This window comes from Bos indicus x Bos taurus, chromosome 28, assembly GCF_003369695.1.
Source record: "Bos indicus x Bos taurus breed Angus x Brahman F1 hybrid chromosome 28, Bos_hybrid_MaternalHap_v2.0, whole genome shotgun sequence".
NCBI classification, from domain to species: domain Eukaryota; kingdom Metazoa; phylum Chordata; class Mammalia; order Artiodactyla; family Bovidae; genus Bos; species Bos indicus x Bos taurus.
The window spans coordinates 27533993-27550222 of NC_040103.1; the positions used below are offsets into that span (position 1 = coordinate 27533993).

Consider the following 16230-nt stretch of genomic DNA (forward strand, 5'->3'; position numbering starts at 1 on the left):
CAGCAGTTCACAGAGTTTGCATGTGTGTGAGAGCGAATGAAAAACATTAGAGCACTCGTTTTACTTTTAAATTATTAGTGTCCCCCTGCTCCACCCCAGCTCCCTACCCTGGGAAAGAAGAGCCCTCAGAACAGGCCCAAGCTTCAGACCTGGGCCTGGTCTCCAAAGCCTCAGCTTTAGCCCACTCTTCTGCTCTTGGGTCTCCATGGGCGGAGCAGGCAGAGTCCTCTTGATGATGGGCCTCCTTAGGCCTCCTCTCCGCAGTGCAGCATGGGGCTGAAGGCCGAGAGGCAGGGCATCTGAGCTGGGACCTTCTGCCCTGGAGGGAGGGAATTCCTGTCCCTAGAAGGGTCTGAGCAGCTGCTGAGGGGTGTGGTTAACCTGAAGACCATAGAGGACCCACCCAGCTCTAAGGGTCTCCTCTGGCATTCAGAGGACTGCGGGCCTGGGGTGGAGGGGTTGGGGCAGGGCTCAGCGGAGCATAGGAAGAAGCTTCCTAATCAGTGTTTTGGTAGGGTGGACACAAGTTAGGGCTCTGATTGTCAAAACATTGAGTATGTATTATCGAAAATGAGGAAAATGAAAATTGTAAATGGAAGAATATAAAATCAGTCATAACCTTACCAGTCAGCTAAAACCACTGTTCCACATAACTGTCCTGTATATGCATCCCACACAGACACACGTGCACACATGTTCGAAGCCATACACAATCCTGTGTGCTTTCTGTGGACATCCCACCACTGAACCAGTCCCCGAGGGTGTCTGGGCTGTGCCACTGTCATAAGTAACACAGCCATGGACATCCTGTGGCTGAGTGTCTGTGCTCAGCCACGATGGTTTCCTCAGCTAAAGTTCTGGACTGTTGGGCCACGAGGGCAGACGCGTCTTTAGGCTCTGCACACAGATTCCAAGTATTCCTTTGATCTCAGCCGAGCTGCCTCAGCTCAAAGGTATGGGGCACAGAGATCTTGTCCCTCTGGTGGCTTCAAGTGCTGGTGACACCCACGTCTGCATCTGTAGCCCCGCTTGGGGCCTGAGCTCCAGTTGAGGGTGTCCTCCTGCCTGTCTCGCATTGCTGCCTTGTGGTCACTGGCCATTCCAGACTCACTGCGTCCCAGCCTGAGCTTCACATCTTGCTCCCTGATCGGTCCCAGCAGCAGCTTTCCCCTGTCCTGGGCCAGAACCCTTGGCTCAGCTCTTTCTGGCACAGCTCTATCCACTCCAGCAGGAAACCCCCTGAGTTCTACTTTGAAAATGTCCCCATCTGCCAGATCTCAGACTCCCTGCCTGAGTCCCTGTCGGAGCCCCTGTCCCCTGTAGCCTGTGTCACTGTGATAGCCTCCACACCTGTCTGCCTGTATCTGCTCTTACCCCTCATAGTGAGTCCTCAGCTCCGCAGCCAGTGTGCTTTTTAACCCCTGAGTCGTTCTTATCCCTCTTGGCTGTCTGAAGACCATGACTCCCAGTTGACTTATGTCCCTGGTGTACGAGGTGCCCACGGTGGGCCCATCGCCCCCTGCCCTCATCTCTTGTGATTTTCCCCACAGTACACCCCGCTAGCTATACTGGCCTCCCCACTGATCCTCAGGGGTGCTAGTGCATCTTGCCTCGGGGCCTTTGCACAGGTTGTTGTGTCTGCCCAGAAGGCATTTTACCCAGGTAGCGTGGCTTGCTCTCCTGTTTCTTCAAGCATGTGTTCATACATTATCTTCAGTGGTACTCAGACCTCTCGCCCCGCTGCTTTCCTTTTTCCTTGGCGTGTATCAGCCCCAGCACGCTGTAGAACTTGCTCACCGATGCTGTTTGTGCTGGTCTCCCAGGGAGGATGCCAGCTCCCTCTTGGCCAGGTCTTCAGTTTGTATGGCAGTGTTTTGCACCATGCTCACGCCTGGCCCACAGCAGGTAATGTTGGGGTAGACATTGCCTTGTGGCCACTCTTGGCTTGGAAGCTTTTCCCTGCAGCTCACAAGCTCTCTCAGGTGTACATGAGGCTTTGATTTGATTTTGGGGGTTCATTCCTCTGTGGGGCAGTTCCCTGGATGTTGTAACTGTGCCACCTGCCAGACCCTCCCTTGCTGGCCCTCAGCCCAGGCCTCTATGAGTAGCAGGACTTTGTGGGCTGAAGTCAGGACAAGGTGAAGGCCAGGGTGGGCAGGGGTGCTGCCTTGAATCTGGGACAGTTTTTTGTCCACTCCCTCCAGGGACAAAGGTGTTAACTTCTCAGGGATGAGGGTGCAGGGGAGGGGACTTGGTCAACCCTGGTGGTTCATGCATTGTCTTCTTGGTACGGGTTCCAGAGCAATGTCTGTCAGATACCAACAACACAGAAGGACAGAGGAAACAGGATCCTGCTCGCCAGCCCTAGCTGTGCCTCCTCTTCCTGGCACATGCACTTGGCCTTGCTGCTGGCTCCTGTAAACTGTGGCTGTGGACCATGGCTTGACTTCCTGGCCTCTGAGTAGATGCAGGATCCTGCTCAGGCCCTTCCCACCAGGCCCTCACCCTGGGCCTGCCCTAGGACACATGTCTGAGCTCAGCAAGGGTTGGGGCTGAGGCTAGGGGACCTTGGGCTTGGCCACATACTAGCTGTGTGACCTCAAGCTTTACCTCTCTGAGCCCCAGAATGCAGAACACACTGTACGCCACAGTGGCTGGCACATTATAGGCACTCAGTAGACGCTGACATTCTGCCTCCTGAACTCTGTGCAGCTCACGTCTCAGCTCTTCGGGAAGGCTCGAGAGCTCTCTGTTCACATGGCCTCGGACAGCGACAGGCGCCATTGCTTATTTGGTACCTCACCCACATTTGCAGCCCATCTCATGGCTCCTTAATCCTCCCACAGTGCCTGGTACTGGGCTTGGCATGAAAAAAGATGCTGGAAATCGGCAGCCTGAGGGCTTTGGATCTTCTTGGCAGTGGGTATGTTTCAGAGATTTTGGAAAGCTTCCTGCCAGAGTGGATTTTGGGGCAGACAGCTCTAACCCTGCTCTTACCTCTGGGGCAGGTCTCTGGCACCTATCCCAGGCAAGACAAGAAGCCCAGCACAGAAGGGTGTGTGTCTGGGTTTCCTGGTCCAGCAGGGACACGTGAGGGTTGCTGGGAGCTCAGGGTGGCACAGCCTCCCAGGGTGGAGGAGGCCATGTAGCTCTGCTGGAGGGTAGGGCAGAGGGCCAGGAGGCTGGGGAACAGCTGTTGCATAGGGTGGAACGAGGTCAGGCTCTCCCAGGGGACCCATGCCACTCACTGCAGCCTCAGCACTGAGGAAATGCTGGCAGGCAAAGGCAGCATCCATTGTGACACCTGACCTGGAGGTGGGGGCCCAGGTGCTGCTTCTCACAGCCACCAACCTCTGTTCTCTGCTTTCCTCCTCGTGGCCAAAGGAACCAAAGGAAGAGTAAGACCTGGGATCTCTGGGAAAACCCAGTGGCGGGACGGACCCACGTTGTCCTGGCTACTCTGCTTTACCCTTTGAAGCCTGTGCTCCCCGACATAGTGTTCATGCCACCTGGCCCCGAGGTGAGGAGGGAGAGTCAGGATGCAGCTCAGGTTGTCCCGGTGTTTGGATACTCGCGAGGTGGCCTCTGCCAATCCTGCCGAGTGAGAACATTATCTGGTTGCCATTGACCGACAGAAGGGGGACACTGAGGCAGTGTGAGTGCCTCTGAAGGGGAGACAGATGTTTAAGGAGAGAGGATGGGGCAGGGTGCCTGCCCAGCAGCGCCAGAGCCTAAGTCAGCATGCGGAAAGGGAGTTGCGTTACACACGCCTGTGTGCTGTGCGCATGCACTCACCTCTTTGTGTCACATTCATCCTGTGTCTGTTGTATTGTCTGTATTGTCCTCCTTGAGGGAGGGGCCACGGCTTCCTCTTTTATAGATTAGGAAACAGAGTGGACGGGGTGGGGGTGGGCAGCATGTCTGTGTGAGTGTGTGCATGTGTGTGTGTGTGCACGCTAAGTCGCTTTAGTCATATCTGACTCTTTGTGACCCTATGGACTGTAGCCCGCCAGGCTCCTTTGTCCATGGGGATTCTCTATGTAAGAATACTGGAGTGGGTTGCCATGCCCTCCTGCAGGGGAACTTCCCAACCCAGGGATTGAACCTGTGTCTCTTATTTCTCCTGCATTGGCAGGTGGGTTCTTTACCATTACCACCTGGGAATTCCAGCAAAGTGTGATGAAAATAGTGTGAGACTCAGGTCCAATCCTAGGTAACCTCTCTGAGCCTTAATTTCCTCATCTGTAAAATGGGGACTATAATATCTACATTTTAGAGACATTTGGGAGGACTGAATAAAGTCATACCTGTGAAAATCCCAGTAAGTGTTCATTCATTTTCTTCCTTCCTTCCTTCCACTGTGAACTTCCTGCAACACCCAGCAGAACGTGTGCACTCCCAGCTATTTGTGGATGATCTTCTTAGCAGATGTTGTTTAATTCTCATAACAGCTGGTTTCCAAAGGCAGAGAGCTGGAGATCTGTTTTTAAAAGACACTCACTCACTGTGAGATGTCAGATTGTCACTTAATTGCTCTGTGCCTCGGTTTCTCCACTTGTAAATCAGGGATAATGCTAGCAGTGCTGGCTAGCTTCTTCTCAGGATATGATAGGCTAACACAAGATAACAGATGGAAAGTGGTTTGAACATTTAGAAAAAGGCATCGTGTTCAACCTTGTTGGCAGTTAGGGAAATGCAAATTAAAGCAACAAGGCCATACCATTTTTCATGCATCCGATTGGCAGCCATTTAAAAGAGGGATGACTTCCAGGTGGGCACAGAGGCCCTCTCCTACACTGCTGGAGAGAGTGGGAATTGCCACAGCCTTTCAGAAGATAATATGACAATGTCTAAGAGAAGTTTACATACGTGCCCTGTGTTGTATTTAATTGGCCCATTAATGCTACTGTTGGAGAACCAAGATTAAGAGCAAAGTCCCAACCCAGTTACGTGTGGAGAGATGTCCACTGCGACGTTGCCTGTGTGGCAGGAACCTGGAAATACCCAGATGCCCAACGATAGGGCTGTTTGTCTCCATGACAAAACATCCAGACCATGAGCTATTACCCAGCTCTGAAAATGGAGGAGGTGGATATGGCAGTGTCGACCTGGAGAGTTATGTGTGAATTATCGTGACACGAGAAAAGTGAATTTCTTTTGTGTAGAGGGTGTCTCCGTCATCCTAAAGAGAAACAGCAGCCACATCGCTGGCGTACGTCTGTAGTACGAACGGATCTGCCTGGGTTGGGAGAAAGGCCTTGCAGGACGCATACCAGGCCCAAGCTGCCTGCTCTGGCCATCAGATGGGTCATGTTTGGCTCATAAAATGGAATTATTTGCCAACATGTAAAAATTGAATTCATAGTAAAAGCCAAATTTCCAGCTTTTCGTTGAGAAAACTCAGAAGCTTGGGCACACTGGGCCCACATTCCCTCTTGGCTGAAACGCATCAGCAGCGGTTGCTTTTGTACAGAGCTCGTGGCCTCTGAATGGCCGTCTTCCCCACCACTGGGTCACCTCATTTCTGTGCCCTGCCTGGCCCCTGGGATAGGTTCTTGACCCTTGAAAACACAAAGGGGTGGCAGTATAGGGCTATGATGGGGGCATTTGTCTTTTATGATGTGAAAACATCTTAGAATCTTTTCTTTCCCACATTTCTGTTTCATACCTGATAATTAGAACATCTTAAGTACAGTATTCCAGGGAAACACGGGGTACCATGGGCCACTGTGTGTGGTGTGGGGCAGGCTCCATCCTGCACTCAGCAAGAGGCTGGGAGAGGGAGCTGACTCCACGTCCGGAACCAAGGGACTGTACTCTGGGCCCTTTCTGAAGCCCCCAGCCCAGATCTTGCAGAGATGTAGAAGTCTCTCCACAAAACCCTTTTCTTCAGCTCCCCCAGCCTCCCCAGGGCTTTCCTGATCATGTATTGATGAGGGAGGGGACATATCACCTTGGGTCCAGATGCTGACCTCACCACTCACTGGTTGAGGGTCTCTGAGCAAATTGTTAACAGCTCTCAGCCTCCAGACCCTTACGAACTGGGAAGTGTAATGCCTCCCAGGCGAGGGGCATAGTAAGTGCTGCCTGAAGGAGGGTGTGTGGGCCCTTGGCTAGACCGTGGGGATGGGGAAGTGAATGGGCTTGACTTGAGACACGGAGGTGAGACCGCACTAACAGACTGTTCAGTGGGAGGCAGGGACTCCCGGCTGAGGAGTGCAGGCCTCTCGGTGTCACTGCTGGGCTCCAAGGAGGCCTGCAGGCGAAAGAAGGAACCAGAGAACCATGGCCCTGCTGTCATGGGGCTGGGCTTGAAGGGTGGGGTGAAGCCCCACATCTGAAGGCTTAGAGATGGGAGCCCGCCTTGCTGAGCTTCTGGCTGATGGATCCCAAATCTCTCTAGAGCTTAGCTAGACAGAAAAATCCAGATCCAACTTCCCACAGACTTGCTGGGGGCAAGTTACCTCCCTTCTCTGTGCCTCTTTGGACACTGTGGCCTGGTGCTTCCTTCATAGCCAAGGTTATGAGATGATATACAGATATAAAAACAGGAAAGGACGTGTTTGTTGGCCACTTTGGCTGGGGGGGTGGTCGGAGCGGTGGGTCTGCCAAGCACACTGAGATACCCGCCTTCCCGCTCAGCACCTGGGTCCTAAGTCTGTCCCTCCCTTACCAGGTTCCATCACTCTTGAGGGATGCTATCCTAGAGTGGCGGGCAGCAGCCCTTTCCTCCACCCATGGAGCCTAGTGTATGTCACAGACCTGTCCCTGAGCCCCCGAGTTCTGCCCACAGCCATGCAACCCGCCCCCATGAGGGCAAAGAGGAGACTGTTGCCCCTGCCCTCATCTCCGTCACTCTCAGGCCGCTGTGCTATACCCAGCATTGACGATGACAAAACCACAGGCTGCAGACCCTCTCTTCTTCCCCATGTCCTCTCCCCGCCCCCGACCCCCATTTGCCTCAATTCCCTCTCCTCCTGTCTCAGACCCAATTCTCCTGGGAGCAGCAGGGGTGGGCAGTGCTGGAGGCTCTGGAAGAGCAGGGCAGCTCCAACAGGCAGCTCCTAACCCTCTCCCCCTTTTGTCCTCAGGAGCCATGAGGTGCCACGTAGCCTCCAGCTGCCTCGTGGTCTGGCTTTCTGTGCTGATCTCTGGATGCTGGGGTAAGTCCAACCCTCTGCCTTCTCCCCCCACAGCAGGCATGGGTGGCTGGGCTAGACGACATGTGGTTGGGGTTTGTGCTCTGGGACTCCAGAGACCAGCCTTGCCGTGTGTGAGACTGGGCACGCACGTCCCTCTCTGGGCCTCAGTTGCTTCTGTAGGATTCACAGGGCTGAAAATACCAGCCATCTCCAGGGCCTGGGACCCAGGAGAGAAGGGGAGGAGCCTTGAGAAATACTTGTGCTCTAAGGGAGGCATCTGTGACGATGAACTGTCCTTCTTCTGGGATGCGGGGACAGGCCCTGGTTCTCTTCAGTTCCATGGTTGTCTTCTGAGCACCTACTGTGGATCTCCTGTTTGTCCAACTGTGGGGGTATGGAAGAAATGACATTCTCGGGAGTCAAGTCTCATCGGGGAGAAAGACACGGGTGGAACTGCTATGAGCAGAATAAAGTGGTAATAAAGGCTACATAGAGCTCCAGAGAAGCCCATCAGAAGAAACGCTCCATTGAGCCTGTGGGCACAGGAGAGCCCGACAGAAGGGAGATGTTTCATCTGGGTCTTGAAGACTGAGAAGTTGTTTAAGAGGGAGAGACGGGGGGCATCCTGGAGGAGGGAACAACCTGAGCGAGGGTGTGGCCGCCAGGAGTCTCTCCTCCCTGCAGGGAGGACCAGCCCTCCTTCCCCTGCAGCAGCCAGGTCAGTGCCAGCTCTAGTGCCCACGGAGGAGGTCAGGGAAGGCCTGGGCATTTGCCTTCTCCTGGACAGTGAGAGAAAAGCAGCTCTGGTCTGCAGGAAGGAAGGCCAGCAGGCACAGCTGGCTGGGTGTCCCCCGGGGCCAGGGCGCCCTCAGGGAAGAGCTATGGGAACGGCGTGCCAGGCGACACAGGCAAGCACATTCCTGAGGGGGGCCGGCTCCTTCTCCCACTCCAGGGAGCCGGGAGCCTCTGGAGGAGGCCAGAGCTTCATGCTTGGTGGGTTGCTGCTGGCGTCCTGCTGCCCGAGAGTCCCGTGAAAGTTGCTGGTCCTGGCTTCCAGGCTGGGAGTGCTCTCTGCTGGAATGCCCCTGCAGTGGGGAGCTCACTCCCACCCAGGCAGCCCAGGATGACAGCACAGCCTCAGAGACTCTTGGGGCAGATCCGGAAGGGGTCTCAGACCCTCTCTCCACTCCTGGCCCACTTCACAAAGGAGAAAACTGGTGCCCGCAGAAGCAGCTGGCCCAGGGTCGTACAGAGCAGGGCCCAACTGGGTCTCCATCCAGATCTCTGTCCTCCCCTGGGGCTTTGGTCAAAAAATCCAGGCCCCTGCCCCTCTCTGCCCCATTCACAGAGACCTCAGTGAGGGGCCCAAGAGACCAGCTCTGACCCTCTGACTTTGCTGGACGATGTCCTCAGCCTCCTCAGGGACTCTGTGATCTTGACATTCATGCCCTCCCCACCCCATTAAAAAGAAATATACATGTAAAAGTAAAGCAGGTGCTAAGAGCTCGGCCGCCTTCCTGGAAGAGGTGGCAGTCTCCCCTTGGGCTCTCTAAGTTGGAGATGGTTCGTGCATCCTGAGTGGGCATAAGGCAGCAGCATGCGGTTGGACTGCTGCATTCCAGCCCCGCTTCTCCAAGGGGTTCTCCTGGGCAGGTTTCTTAGCTTCTCCATGTTTCAGCTTCCTTCTCTCTAAACTAGGAAGCACAATAGGACTCTGCTTCTTACATTGTCAGAATGACTAGATGAGTTAATATGTATATCAAGCACTTAGAATAGTGCCTAGCACATACTAAGTGCTAAAATAAGTGTTCAGTTCAGTTGCTCAGTCACGTCCGACTCTTTGCGACCCCATGGACTACAGCGTACCAGGCTTCTTTGTCCATCACCAATTCCCAGAGCTTACTCAAACTCATGTCCATCGAGTCGGTGATGCCATCCAACCATCTCATCCTTAAGTGTTAGCTCTTTTATTATTATCTGCATCTCTCTCTAAGAGGAGAAAAATGGGGTGTGGAAAACAGAGGAGTTGAGGCCTTTCCCTAGGCCACCCAGCCATTCTCTAGCCTGGCTGTGAGCTAGCCTGCTTTGCATGTGTGTGTATGTATGTATTTATGTGTCTATGTCATTGCTGGCACAGTCCCCTTTCCTGGGCCCTGTGGGGGGCAGCCAGTGTGGTTCCTCTGGCACGATGGGGCCATGTAGCCCCAGCTGATCTCTCCTCCCGTTCCTGGCAGTCAGTGATAGGTCAGGCCTAGGGACAGACTCCCCCTCGATGTCATATCTCTTTGTCAGCCTGTCCTCTCTGCCGAAGATTTCTACACCCCCTCCCAGCATCCCTCCTGCATCCTTGTGCTCCCTGGCATTTCTCACTGTGGGCCTGTGGGCTTATTGGGAAGGCAGGAGGTGAAGGCCTGAGGAGACCTGCCCTGACCCTTGTCTAGCCTGGGCAGTGAGCCTCCTGCCGGATCCCACAGGCACCGGGTGTGAGGGATGTGATGGTGGAGCCCCCAGACTTCGCCATGTCAGGCCCCTTACTGCTGCGCTCCCCTGGGCCACCCTGCAGTCACCGTAACAGTGATGGGGTGCACGGGATACCTTGACAAGGAGTTGTAGGGTGGGAGGGCAGTGAGGGCTTTTTGTCCTTATCTTGAGGCTGGGCAATGGTGGCCAGAGAGGTAGAGCGATTTGCCCAGGTCACGCAGCAGCAAGTGGCAGGGCTTACCAGGCCTCACTCCCGGTTGCTGCTCCGTGCTCCTTGTCCTGCGCACCTTCTAGTCTTGAGTTTGGGGGTGGGGCATAGGGCTGTACCCCGTGTGGACCTCAGTGAGAAGCTTGGTACCTTCAGAGGCCTGGGGAGGCGGACTTGGGCTGAAGTCGGGCCTTCCTGGTCCCAGTCCAGGCTCTGCCACTCTCAGTGTTCTTCAAGCTGTAAGAATTCCCTGTCCCATCCCACAGCTCTGAGTGAGGTTGTGCTTCCTGGCCTGCTGGACACCTGATCCTTCCCACACTGAGTGTCTTGACCGCTCCCAGCTTTGCTTCCTTCTCAAATCTTTCCCTTCCTCGCCTTTGTGGGGAAGGCCTGTCGTCCAGGACCTGCAGCCCAAATTCGCCTTCTCCCTTCTCCCCTCAGGCCTGTGATGGTTTAAAGCTTGAATCTTGTTTGTGTGTTTGAAACATTTAAAGCTGGTGGACTTTGTAGGGAAGGATCAGTGCGAGTGGGCCCGGAATGTGAGGAGAAGGCGTCCAGGGCTGAGTGAACAGTAGATGCCAGAGCAGGGAATGAGCTGTGTGGGGCAGAGACAGAGGGGTGCATCATGGTTGCAGGCAACTGGACTCCCCTTCCTCGCAGAAGTCACCACGGTCCCCTCCCCTTGCCGCACTCACTCACATTCCCACTTGGCCAGAGGCCTTGAGGCTCCTGAGGCGGGAGGACACAGCCTCCGTGCTTTAAAAGTGTCTTTAAGTGAACAAGTGACCTGTGGGCCCTCCCCTTTCGCACTTCTCCCAGGACCCTTCCAGCCCCCACTGGCAGCCCAAGGCCACTGGGCTTCCTGGGGTAGCAGCCTGTTCCCAGAGCTCAGTTGTGCTCGGTGTATGGCAGGCGACACACGTCCCCCAGGCTCTGCCCAGCTGCCCGTGCAGGACTCTCAGTGGCTGATTATTGGCAGGTTGTGTGAAACAATACTTGAAAAAGAATGATGCTGCTGCGGGTGATGTTTTTCCCGGCTGACTTCCCTCTCCCACCAGCCTGAGCCCACCCTCGATTCTCTGGGCACCCTGAGCCTTCTCCCCTGGCTCAGCCGCTTTCCGTCAGGGAGCTCGAGGCCCCCAGCAGGGATCCATCCCCCTCTGGCTGCATGGGAAGCACTGCCATTAATTTTTGTTGCTGTTCAGTCGCCGAGTCGTGTCTGACTCTTTGCGACCCCGTGAACATGCATGCCAGGCTCTTGTGTCCTCTACTGTCTCCCAGAGTTTGCTCAAATTCATGTCCATTGAGTCAGCGATGATGTCTAACCATCTTGGTGTTAATTATAGCTACCACTTATCGAGTGCTTGCTGTGTTCGAGAGCATGGTGCTAAGCGCTTTATGTATGTAATCTCATTTAATCCCCAGCACAGCAAAGAAGTTAAGTCTTGTTGTTATCGCTGTTTTACACCTGAGTAAACTGAGGTTTGGGAAGGTCGCATGACTAGAAAGAGGTGCGGGGAAGTTCCAAACAAAAGTGCAGCTCTTGACCACTGGCCTGTTTCTGAGGCTGTTGTGTATGTGAGGAGCCCCAGATTCCTCATACGAGAGGGTATAAGGGTGTGGATGAAATGCAGTGGTCAGGGAGGGCTTCTTAGAAGAAGAGACATCTAAGACAAAAACTTGAAGAATGACTAGGAATTTGGCAAGAGAAGGCAGAAGGGCCAGCAGTCCAGGCCAGGAGGGGAGAAAGAGGCTACAACGCTTGCAGAACCAGAAGTGACACAGCTTCTGGTCAAGTGAGTGAAGGCAGGTGGGGGTGGAAATGCCGCTAGTCCTGCCTGTTCCCCACTAGGAGATCTCAGGCAATGGTGGAAATGCTGGCCTCTGTGTTCTTGGCCCTGGCCTAAACTCTGAGGCAGCCAGGTCCACGGAAATGAGGGAGAAGAGGGCTGCAGCCCATCCACATTCAGGGCCCCTGGAAGACCCAGCACAAGCCGCTAATGTGTGCGCTATACAATGCCGGCCCCATTGAGACGGGCCAACCCCCCAACCCCAGCTGACGGGGTCAGAGGGGGAAGTGCCCTCACTTGCCTACTGGGGTGTTTTTCAATACCAACAACCAGTTCTCTCACTCTCCAGACACCGACCGTGTGTCCAACAATTCAGTTCAATCCTGATGCTAACTACCTGGAATTAGGGTCCGAGTCCACAGATTTAGGGGTTCAGCTGCACTTTAGATGCTAGTGGTGAGTCCCAGGCCACCGGTACTTCTGACCAACCAGCTATAAATCAGGGCTTCCCACTAGCCCTTCTCAGGTTCAGTTAGCTAGAATGACTCACAGAACTCAGGAAAATAGTTCACTTATTACATTTACTGGTTGAACATAAAGCATAAAGCATCCAGCTCAGGAACAGCCAGATGGAAGAGGTGCATGGGATGAGATCTATGTGTGGGGCGGCAGGGCCTGGGGTCAGCTGGAGCTTCCGTGTTTCTCTAGGAGCATCATCCTTCAGCACATGGGTGTGTTCACCAACCTGGAAGCTCATCAAATCTTGGAAATCTCCAGCCTCCTATCCTTCCCTCCCTAAGGTTGGGGATGGACTGAAAGTTCCCATCAAATCACTTGGTCTTTAGTGATTGGCCCCATCCTGAGGTTTTCTGTAGAGGCTCCATTCTAAATCACCTCACTGGGAAAAGGGAACCCTCCTATCTTATTGGTGGAAATGTAAATTGGTGCAACCTCTATGGAGAACAGAATGGAGGTTCCTTAAAAAACTAAAAATAGTTACCATATGATCCGGCATTCCCACTCCTGGGCATATATCTGGAGAAAACTCTAATTCAAAAAGATACATGCATCCCAGTGTTTACAGCAGCATTATTTACAATAGCCAAGACATGGAAGCAACCTAAATGTCCATCAACAGAGGACTGGATAAAGAAGATGTGGTACATATATACAGTGGAATACTACTCAGCCGTAAAGTGAATGCAATAATGCCATTTGCAGTTACATGGATACAATCTGAGTTTATCATACTAAGTGAAGTAAGTCAGACAAAGACAAATTACCAGCGATACTACTTATACATGGAATCTAAAATATGACACAGCTGAACTTATTTACAAAACAGAAACAGACCCACAGACACAAAAGACAAGCTCATGGTTACCAGAGGGGAAAGGTAGGGGGAGGGATAAATTAGGAATTTGGAATTAGCAGATCCAAACCACTATATATAAAATAAATAGACAAGAAGGTTCTACCATACATCACAGGGAACTATATTCAATATCTTATAATAAACTATACAGTGGAAAAGAACATGAAAAGAACCAAATCACTTTTCTTTCACCAGAAATTAACACAGCATTTTTTAATTTAAAAAGTCACCTCATTTGCATAAACTTTCAGTTCAGTTGCTCAGCTGTGTCCAACTCTGCGACCCCATGGACTGCAGCACACCAGGCTTCCCTCTCCATCACCAGCTCCCGGAGCTTGTATAAACTCATGTCCATCGAGTCGGTGATGCCATTCAACCTTCTCATCCTCTGTCGTCCATTTCTCCTCCTGTCTTGAATCTTTCCCAGCATCAGAGTCTTTTCTAATGAGTCATTTCTTCATATCAGGTGGCCAAAGTATTGCATAAACTTAGATGTGGTCAAAGGAACTCCTTATGAATAACGAAAGACATTCCTGTTGCTCTGAAAAATTCCAAGGAGTTTTGAAGCTCTGTGCCAAGCCAAATTCTGGGCACCAGAGTTGCAGTGGTTAACAAAGTAGACAGCTCTTTTCTTTACCTAGCTCCCATTCTGTGTATAGCTGGGCTGCCCAGTACAAATACAATGTGAGCCACAAGTGTGGTCTTAAATTTCCCAGGAATTGCATTAGAAAAGAAACAGGTGCAACTCATTTTAATAATGTATTTTACATAATCCAGTATAACTACAGTATTATCATTTCCACACATAATCAATATAAAAGACAAATGAGATATTTTATACTCACTTTTCCATACAGGGCTTCCCTGATAGCTCAGTTGGTAAAGAATCTGCCTGCAATGAAGGAGACCCCAGTTCAATTCCTGGGTCAGGATGATCCTCTGGAGAAGGAATAGGCTACCCACTCCAGTATTCTTGGGCTTCCCTTCTGGCTCAGCTGGTAAAGAATCTGCCTGCAATGTGGGAGACCTGGGTTTGATCCCTGGGTTGGGAAGATCCCCTGGAGAAGGGAAAGGCTACCCACTCCAGTATTCTGGCCTGGAGAATTCCATGGACTGTATAGTCCATGGGGTGTCAAAGAGTCGGACACGACTGAGTGACTTTCAGTTTCCATACAAGGTCTTCAAAAACCTGTATGTATTTTACATTTCACCACATCCCAATATGTACCCGGGCTCAATAGCTACACGTGGCTGGTGGCCTGGCTGACCAAATGACCTCACAGCCTTCTGCCTGCCTCGTAGTTGCTCCTGGTTTGCCTTGGGGCAGAGCAGTGAGCTACCAGGGGCCATGGCATTGGATGCAGGCTCAGTGCCGACTGTAGCCCCCACTCTGTACCCCTTGCAGAACGTATAGAATTGGCATGAGGGTACTTGACTGATGCTCTTCTCTAACTTCCAGGCCAGGTGAACCGACTGCCCTTCTTCACCAACCACTTCTTTGACACATACCTGCTGATCAGTGAAGATACGCCTGTGGGTGAGTTGGCACAAGGGCTGGTGGGCATGCTGGGTGGTGTGGGGTGGGCTCCTTTCCCACAAGTGAAAGAGATATTAGACATGGAGATGATCATCCCCCTGTGATTGGAACCTCTGCCATGGTGACGATGGGTGTTCATGTGGTCTCTTCTTGGTTGCCTCCAGGGACGGGGCACTCACTACTTCTTGTGTTGGCCCATTCCAAAAAGAGAGGAGGTCTCAGTATCAAAGATTTTATCACATTGAGCCCAAGTTGCTTGACTTTCACTTCTACGTTAATTTTGTCCTACAAAATGGCTTGTTCCTCTTCCTCATGAAAATTTGAAGATGGAAGCTCTTATAATTTGATTTGCAGCCTTTTGTACTTTTCTGTGATTACTGAGTTTTCTCTGTACTGGATATGCCTGTTTTTTTTGTCATTAAAAAAAAAAAAAAACTGTTTAGGAAGTGATCATGAGCATCTTGGTCCGTGCCCCTCACCACCTCCCACCTGCCCCAGCTTGACTCACCTCATCACCCAGGTCTGTCCTCATGAGCCCTTCCTGAGGGCCAGGCTCCTTTACCTGCAGCTGGAGGTCGGCAGATGTAGCCCCATGGCCTTAGCTCAGCTCTAGGGATCCCAAAGCTTCTCAATAAATGGGGTTGAATTGATCAAACCCATCTTGAAGCTGAGCTGATGGGACAGCACTGGTTGTGTGTGTGTGTGTGTGTGTGTGTGTGTGTGTGTGTTAGTCACTCAGTCATGTTTGACTCTTTGTGACCGCATGGACTGTAGCCAGCCAGGTTCCTCTGTCCATGGAATTCTTCAGGCAAGAATACTGGAGTGGGTCGCCACTCCCTTCTCCAGGGGATCCTCCCCATCCAGGGATTGAATCCAGGTCTCCTGTACTGAGGCAGATTCTTTACCATCTGAGCCACCAAGGAAGCCTGCGAGCACAGAGGAAAACCACTCCACGTCACATTCACCAACACTCCCTCTTGCGTCCCTTCATTCTTGTCTGTTTTAGAGAAAGCGCTTGTACCCTGGGGCTTCTTACCGTCAAATCTGCCTGCTTTGTGGGTATCAGAGTGGAGCTGTGTACCAGGAGCAGTGTACATAGAGGGCCAGCATGGTGCGTCTTTCAGGAGCATCACTTGTACTTGAAAGTGAAGCAGGATGGCTTGGAGAGGGAAGGGCTCTGAAGATATTTAACTAATAGGTCATTTAAAGCACTCTTTCATATATATAAAACCAAACTAAATGCAAAATTCTCCAAAGAAAATCTCAGCCTTAGTGGGACCCAGCCTCACCCTGCTGTGTGCAGGGATACACAAGCAGCCCGCTGCAGAGGCCTTCCCTTCCAGTCTTCCTTTTTTTGTGGATGGGTGCCGGGCACGGCGGGTGTGCTTCTGACTATTGTGGGGCTTGTCCCCATGGCCCGGTGATGCTCTGTTTCTAGGGCTATGGGGGCCATTGTGTAGAAAGTAGCCTCTCTTTTGATGGTTAGCAGGCCCACACAGCAGTGTTGTGAGGCTGGATTTGGGGGTTGGTGATCGGGGATGTGGTGTTTGAAGTGTTATCCCAGAGTGAGGCAGATTGCTTCTCTGGAATGTTCTCCCAGAGGCTTAGAGCACCTTCTGCGGGGTGGAAAGCATGGCTGGCAGTCTTTTGGGGACCGTGCTGAGTTGGGTCAGGGGTGTTGTTTGAGGGCTCCTGGA

General features: G+C 52.4%; 1 protein-coding gene across 4 annotated transcripts in view; it reads left to right on the plus strand.

Moving 5' to 3' along the window:
- Positions 1-16230, plus strand: part of CDH23 (cadherin related 23) — a 436585-nt gene that overhangs the window by 34110 nt on the left and 386245 nt on the right. For all 4 annotated transcript variants that reach the window (XM_027530370.1, XM_027530367.1, XM_027530368.1 and 1 more), the window contains exons 2-3: positions 7092-7163; positions 14456-14533. In XM_027530370.1, coding sequence (XP_027386171.1) covers positions 7097-7163; positions 14456-14533 — 145 coding nt within the window. In that variant the 5' untranslated portion in view covers positions 7092-7096. The remainder of the gene's footprint in view (positions 1-7091; positions 7164-14455; positions 14534-16230) is intronic.